The 8,184-nt window shown below is 43.4% G+C and overlaps 1 protein-coding gene across 2 annotated transcripts in view; it reads right to left on the reverse strand.

Annotated features, from left to right (window-relative positions):
* WISP1 (WNT1 inducible signaling pathway protein 1) overlaps window positions 1-5,693 on the reverse strand; it is a 7,230-nt gene extending 1,537 nt beyond the window's left edge. The window contains exons 1-2 of one of the 2 annotated variants that reach the window (XM_009083983.1): window positions 5,430-5,693; window positions 1,477-1,734 (exon numbers count right to left, since the gene is read on the reverse strand). In XM_009083983.1, the coding sequence (XP_009082231.1) occupies window positions 1,477-1,734; window positions 5,430-5,544 (373 nt within the window). In that variant the 5' untranslated portion in view covers window positions 5,545-5,693. Of the gene's footprint in view, window positions 1-1,476; window positions 1,735-5,406 lie in introns of both variants that reach the window. The other variant, XM_009083981.1, reaches the window with a different exon arrangement.
* Between the last annotated feature and the right edge of the window lie 2,491 nt (window positions 5,694-8,184).

The raw sequence follows: 8,184 nt of genomic DNA on the forward strand, positions 1-8,184 counted from the left end.
CAGAGGGCTCAGCAGCCATTTGAAGAAAGGGTGGGCTCTGTTTTGAAAGCAGCCAACAGCCCCAGTTCAGGTTCCTTCACAGCTTTGGCCAAAGTCCCCACTGGTTTGCAGCTCACTGTGCAGCCCACAGGCAAAACTCTGATAGAATCTGCTGCATTGTACTGTTATATTTATTATTATTTTATTAATATTATGTCATCTTAAATGCAATAAATGCTAGTCTCACTTCTACAAGACTTCTACTTAAAAGAGAAAAGTCAGGCAGGCAAAGCTGTGTTATGCCTGGTTTAGGACACAGACCATGAAGGCACAAAGCCAGTTTCAGTAGTAGATGTTTTGAATTTGAACCTACATCACATTTCAGAGCTACCAGGGACAGAAGTGAGGGGTAAACTCTGGTGGTTTTAACCTACAAAATGGAGACTAGGGCTGTGTTTTGTGTAACAAAAATATAGAATCAGGACTGGGAAAAAAACAACCCCTTACCACCGAGACACCAAAATTCTGGTTTACAAGGAACATTCTACATCTTCTTGAGCTCTGCTTTTTTAGGTAGTCTAAAATACAGAGGTAATGTGGCTAACGCCAATACATTGCATCACAGGACATTTTGAGGATAAATGTAAGAAATATGGCAAGGTGAGTCAATCTTAGCATTTGGAACCGTGTTTGAGGCAACCACCTCTGTACAATGGGCTATGTGGTCCTCACTATGAATGTAAGTAGGAGGAGAGATACCTTATGTGATGCACAAAATAGGTAGTTCAATAATGTCATCAGTCCAGAATTGTTGAAAAGCTATACTAACACAAAGGCAATTTAGCCCATCTGACAATGAAACTTCCACCACTAGGTGTTATGCAAATTTGAGACTACTAAGATGCAAGAGATTTAAATCTGCACTACTAAAGCAATATAACCCAGATAGAAAGTCTCAGTCCCAAATTAAACTGAACCCATTCTGTTTCCCAGAGGGCCCAGATTGAGAAAGAAAATGTGAAGAATTAAAAAACCCTTGTGCATCTTCACAGTTCCAGCACGTGTGTGCTTTAAAGGAGGCTTTATCACACAGGATCACAGAATGGTTACACAAGCACATTTGATCTCATGTTCAAATAATCATAGAATGGTTTGGGTTGGAATGGACCTTAAAGATCATCTCAATCCAACTCCCCTGCCATAGGCAGGGATGCCACACTAGATCAGGTTGCTCAGGGCCTCATCCAACCTGGCCTTGAACACTTCCAGGGATGGGGCATCCATATCCATATTGCTGCTAAGGTGTAACAAACCAGCACACCACAGGTGTTTGCTGTCCTGTCCTTCACTGCATGCTGCATGGGAGTCTCTGTGCCTCCTTTGTATAAATACCAGATGCCTGTAGGGTCTGACAGTACAAACTGATACTTTGCTTGTAGATTTGGCCTCCAGCAAAGGCTGATGGCAAAGGAGAGGTCTGCCTCACTCCCACCATACCTGCAGAGGAGATGTGGCGTGGAGATGTCTTTCTGATTTTCCTGGAGTCGTCACAAATCCACTGCTCACAGCACTTTCCTGCCATCTTAATCAGCTTTGGGTTTGGGCACCAGACAAGGGGAGGACGTGAGTTTGTGCACATGGGAATACAACCCACAGCCCCATTAATGCATGTGCAGTTGTATTTGCAGTTGGGCTGAAACATTTCCCCGTTCTTATACCTGACTCCATTGAGGACACATCCTACACCAACAACCTCTGAAAAGAAAGAAAAAGAGAGAAAGGCACATAGAGCATCATTAAAATAATGGTGGCATCAAATGGCTCTGAAGTGTTCCTTTACCAAGCTGATCCCTGGGCTGGCAGAGCCAACACAGAGACACAGCAGTGCTGCAGGGTGATGTGTTCAGCCTGATGCTGAGCCAAGTGTAGTCACACTGTCTAGGAAACTGTTTTCATTCTGGATCACAGCAAAAAAAAGAATCTTTTAATGCTTCATGGGAAAAAAAAAAGTTAGAAAAAACCCACAAGTTTTATTCACAAATGCTTACTTGAAAAAACATTTCATGGCATGCTGGTAGGAGTTATTCACAGTAGGAGCAATCAAAGTAATTAAAACAGATATTGAGTGAAATTTGAGGTTTTCAGAGACATATGAGGGGACTACATGGAGTCGTATATATGACACCTCTTCACAACACCTGCATCTGTCTGAAGCAGAAGGGGAAGGACAACAAAGGTGGCAAAGGAGCATGTAAATCACACTTGATTTCTATATTTAGGCAACTGGATCCCACCCAGTTTATCACAGAATAGTTTGCTCAGAAAATGAAGTACACATTATAAAGCCATGAAAATAAGTATTTGATGTATTTTTAAAAAGAAAATCACCAAAAAAATCAAGACTTTTTGATTGCCCATGAACAGGAATCACATTGATTCAAAAAGCAGCACTTTTTTTTGGTTTTGTTTCGAAGTAGCAAAAATCTTCCAATTGAAAATTCAAACTTTAGTTTCTTGTTTGGTCACACAGAGGCAGTGCACACACACTGGTTGGGTTGCTTATATTCTACATCTGGTCAGAAATGGAGCTGCAATGTGGCTGATTCAGGGGAACACAAATTGAAATGATGGATTAAAATTCTGCAAAGTCTTCCTATTTTTAGAATAGGCTGAATGAAAACATCCAACACAAATCCCTTCTTTTGCATAAAAATGAGAGCTGTTGGGATTTGAAGCACAGATTTAGATCACCAGTTCATGCTCAACTCCAATTTTTATAATGCTTCAGCCTCAGTGATGGAGCTGGACCTGAGAATTCAGGTAAACTTCTAGGTGTGCGCATGGATTATGATAGTTCAAGAAAATGCTGTATTTCCTGGTGTTTTCCTGCCAGTATATCCCTCCTGAACTATGTTACCTCAGTCTCCCAGAGGTGTCATACACCAAGATGTTCACCATGAGAACATCCCCAAACACAGACAAAGGGTGTGTTGGATGCCTTCATGCAGAACCTCACTGAGTTGTGCATCAAAATTAATAAATTTGGAGGCACATTCCTGGATCCATGTGTACAACACCTGACTGCTCATCTGGACGTGTGCTCAGTATCCTGCTGTCTCTGCTTTGGTGCAGAGGAAAGCCAACAAAAGGAAAGCTGTAGTAACTCCCAGTAGGCTCCTATTTGATGCCTGGGATGTTAGATCCTGGGACACACATCAGCACACCAGATACAGCCTGAATTTCCCTCAGTTTCACCCCATTCTCTTTCCCAATCCAGTTCCTAACTCTTTCAGTATCTTTATTTTCCACAACTGATATTGTTTCTGTGACCCTGCATGCCCTGGATTCTCTAGGCCTAGCCATACGCATCCATCTGCAAAGCAAATTCCTCATATAATTTAGTTCCCAACACCCAGCACAGGAGTCCCACCCACAGGAGCCTTAACTCACCCTGTGGTCAGGGCAGAAGCTGGTGGGCTCAGAGTGGGGTGGTGCACCCTGTGTGTGACCCAGGATATGAAAAAGAACGTGTCAGGAGACCCTGCCCTGTGCATCTACCTGGATGCTGAAAATCACGTTTCAGTGGCAGCCAGAGACAACCTGCTTCACTTCCTAACCATGGAAAGGCTCATTCCCCTCAGCTGTGCACACCACAATGCCCCTAACCATATAACCATAAACGTCACATAACAGGGAATATATTGTCATGGTAGTAGGGATGTGAAAGCACAGTCTGGGAATCTCTCCAGACCTCACTGGAAAAGCTGGGGATCAATCTTCCTACATCATCCTGCTGCTGTCACAGGCATATTGAATGCCTGCAATACATGGGAGGACTGCAAAATCCAAAAGATATCCAACTAAGAAAACAAGCATTTAAATAAATAAACAAATGTGAAGCAACTTGAAGGTCTTTAAAGGGGCCTAGGAAGGCTGATAGCTTTGAGGCAACATCCAGCCTGTTTTCCTCTCTCAACACAGGGCCAGCTGTAATGATGTCATTTTGACAGTGTTTGTCTAACCTGCTCTTACAGACCTCCCATGAATGTTCCACACACACTCCAGACAATACATCTGAATGATCTCATATCCTCTTTTCTTAACCTTCATCTTTTCTAATCTTGAAAATCACTGTTTAAGCTTACAGCTCCTTGCACGTAACTTCTCTTTTTGTTATTTTGCCCATATCCTACAAAATTCTGGTTAGACTGCAATTTTTGCATGCTTGTGTTTTGTGGCTGGGCTAGTGCAAAGACAAGGTCACTCCTTAATACACTTTCCATTCTTCTGCTGAGGAACAGCAATGCCTAGTATGACTTCTGTGTGAAACTGCCAGCTACCCTGAGCCTCTTTACCCCTCAGACCTGCCCCTTGTGAAACTCCTGCTGATAGTCTAAGTTTATTGAAGCCCACTGTTTACAGACTTTTTCCTCTTCTGTGGATGAGTTATTTTATCTATTCATCTTGCAATGAGCTGTCATCTAGGTTTCCTTGCACCTTTACATTTTTTCTTCATTCATGGTTATATTCCAGCCTAGAAGACCCTTCCTCTGAGTGGCTTTTTCCTGTTTATGAACCTAAAGCCACGATCATATGTTTTAATAACCTGCTAAACAGCCAGCAGTCTTCTGATCAGCAATCTGTGTGGTTGTTCTCATGATCCTTTCACTCTGAATCATTTCCAGATTAATGGTTTTCTGTAATTTCTGACACTTACGAGCAGATCAGATTCCCCCTCATGTTCTGGAACTCAGAACAACTGACACACAAAACTCTATCGAATTTCTCTTTCCTCTGCTTCTTGAATAAAAACAATTCAGTCACATGAAACCAGGAGTTTGTTATCACAGGAAGGAAGAAATCCTTCTGCTTCATAGCAGCTAACATGACTCTATAACCATTGTAAGATTAAGTCTCAGACCTCAATTCATCACTGACAAGCTCTGATAGAAGGTGATTCATTCCTGACCCTCTTGACATGATACCACATGCTATCTTTTCAAGGGATCCACTATAGGTAATAAGGCAAAAGCAGCCCTTGAAAGTCATGGTTTTCATGTAGATGCCCATACTGCTTGTCTTTAAAGCCATCTGCACACCTATCCTTCCTTCATATCGAGCCCACTACAGCACTTCCCACTGTCAGGGGGAATACAGAATCATCTATTTGCACATCTGCAGACTTTCAAATGCTGGTTGGTCTTTGCTCTTGCCTGCAGCCAACTCATAGATCAAGAATTCAGATGTCATTTCTCATCCAGTCAACTGCCCTGAGAATAAAGGCAGATACAAGGGAATAGAAGATGATGCATGGAGGAACTGATGAGCGTGCAGCCAGGTATTTAATGAGCTAAATCTCAACCACTTCTCAGATTGAGGGAAGCTGCCAAGGTATATCTAAGTCAAAAATATATGTACATCACTTACGTGCACATACTCCTATTTCGTACCTAGGTCTGTCTCCACTGTAGTCACAGTACAAGCCCCTGTGGAAGTCACAGGTGTCAGCCTCTGTGCAGCTCTCTCCACGCTGCTTGGCACATGTCTTGCAGCAGTCACAGCCATCTGTGACCAGGCTGACGCCTACCGAGCACCGCGGTGGGGACTTCGGGCACTCGCACGGCCACTTGCAGTACTGAGCCCGTGTGTAGGTCTCTGTCGTGGCCGGGATGGTGGGGGTCATGGTGATGGAGGTCTGGGCAATGGCCTACAAACAAAGAAACACAGCTTGGAGAGTGTTACAGAGAAATGGGGGCTGCAATCACCTGGTGGTGATTAGTCCTCAGTTAAAATCCCCTCAGGTCTAATGTCATAGCAAGGAAACCAAGTAAGAAATGACAAAGAGCCATGGAAAGGGAGCAGTCACTGCTCTCTTGTAAACCCCTTCAGACAGCAGCTGAGGGCAAATGGTCTGCAACTGGGACCATCATCTAAACTGCATGGCTCCAGCCTGCTGACCCTCAGCTCTTTCTGGACCTCTCTCTCTAAACAGATCTCTTGCCATGAGAGGGACATGTCAAAACCACTCTGAGAAGAAGGTCTGAGATGTGTCCAGTCTTTTCCATGCTGTGGTACTTGGCTCTGGTAATGGATTGTGCTACCCCATAGCTGTTGTCACTGCTGTTTGAGAGATGGCCATAGGGCCACTTGGCTACCCAAAATCTTCCTTATGTAGCAGTCACTGCCCTTCAGGCCACCAAGCAAGATAAAGATCATTGTAATGCAGTGTGAAAGCACATGTGGCCCTGTTTGGCCTCACATTCCTCAGGCTTAGCCATACTTGTAGGGGTCTTTCAACCAAAACATGAGATCCCACAAATCCATAGGGGACTGGATTCAGCCCTGGGAGCCATCATCTTCATGAACACCCAGTCATGAACCTCTGTGTTACGAGGATGATAGGAAACCCACAGACCTGGATGCTCCATCATGGACTTCCCAAGGATATCCTGTCCATTTTGTCTCTTCTTGCAATACCCCTAATACCACAACAGCTGCTGCCTTATGATATCCTAGCTCTTTGTCTTGAACAGAGGTGAGGTTTGAGAAAGGAAGAGACCCTCTGAAACCAAAATCTGTCTCACTGGCTGTGAATGTCATGTTACACAATGTCACTCACCCGTGTTTGCAAAATATTTTGCTTGTCTCCACCCCTATAACAAAACACACATGCAGTTCAGCTCTCTAACAGAGCCCCAGTCCTCAGCAATGAAGCTATACTATGGCTATAACATATATTTTTAAAAAATCATTTAAATAAAGTAAGGTATGTCCTCTAAACACTCTGACAACCACCCTTACCCATCCTTTGCAGTGTTCAGACTACCCTGGTCAGCAGAAATGCTCTCTGAGCCATAAGGCTCTTAGATCTGTCTGCAATGAGCTCTTCCAGGTCTTACACTGTAGTTCCCATGACATTGTCCTGGCTCAAACAGTGAAACAACTGGGATATTTCTACAGTGATTATCCACCTATGCCTTTTGGCACATGCTTTTGTCCCGGAGTGACTGTGGGACATGTAAGTTGGATGAGTGTAAATGAAGCTTCATAACCTTAGTGTTTCTCTCCTTAGCCCTGCAAAAGTATTTGCCAACATGGTGAACAAGGTAGGAAAACTCTTACGGGGAGGATACTGCCAAGTTTCCATTTCCTGATCTCCATTTCTTTGGCAAATAAGTTTTAAAAAAATCAACCAAAAAAGCCCCCAAAACAAACCCACCAACAAACCAGCCTGCAAGTTAATTCAGAATCCGAAGATCATACTAAAAATCTGATCAAGGTAAACCAAGGTAGAAAAAGGATTTCATGTAATACAGTGATGCTACTCCAGTAGACACATCCAGGTCACTATTATTGAGATCATGGAGTACTGGGGTACCTTAGTTTATCGCAAAACCCACAGAAGGCAGAGGTTCCTTGCCTTCTACACTCTCCAGTCCCTGCAGAGCAAACTCTGGATGATATTTAGCAGCACCAGCCATGCTTGTGGTGCAGGAAGGATGCAAATCACCCCAGTGACAAAGCAAAGATGTGACTTTTCTATGAAGGTCACTGCACAGAAAACCTGAGCTGCACATGGGGATCAAGCAAGGCACAGAAGTAGCTCAAGCATATAAATAAATGGAGTTATTTACAAGCTATCATCAACAGCAGACAGAGCATGACACTGCTTGGGCACACGTGGCCTAGAAGTACTTTCTACTGACATGGTGTGAGGGCTGCAGAAAATAGATGTGTAAGCCCAAAAAGTGAAAGCAAGGGAAGTTTAGGTCTAGCAATTACTAAGGCAATTGCATCCATTCCTGGCTACCTTGTACTGTACTATATATCCCCAATGTTTTGTCCTCTTTGCAGTTGCAGATGTCTCAAATAAAAGGTTTTCCAACACCTCTCCATGAAGAAAATGACTCAACCCAAGTCTTTATGGGAAAAACATCCCCAAGGATTGCGATCCCACAGCTGATGAGCTATCCATCAGGATATCTCTGCAAAGTCCCTTTACTGTCTTCTACAGCTTCTTTGTTAGCAGACTTGGATTTTATTCAAGTACATTTCTCAACTTGCTACTGCTGTATCCAAAGGTATATTTAAGTATCTTAGGAATTGGTTGCCCCGTATTTAGAGCACTAAATTGTGAACACATTGCTAATCGCTGCCAAATAGACAATGTGTTTGCTCTGGGCATAATTCCCAATTCCATTAAGG

This window comes from Acanthisitta chloris, unplaced genomic scaffold (genome assembly GCF_000695815.1).
Source record: "Acanthisitta chloris isolate BGI_N310 unplaced genomic scaffold, ASM69581v1 scaffold15141, whole genome shotgun sequence".
In the NCBI taxonomy this organism is placed as follows: domain Eukaryota; kingdom Metazoa; phylum Chordata; class Aves; order Passeriformes; family Acanthisittidae; genus Acanthisitta; species Acanthisitta chloris.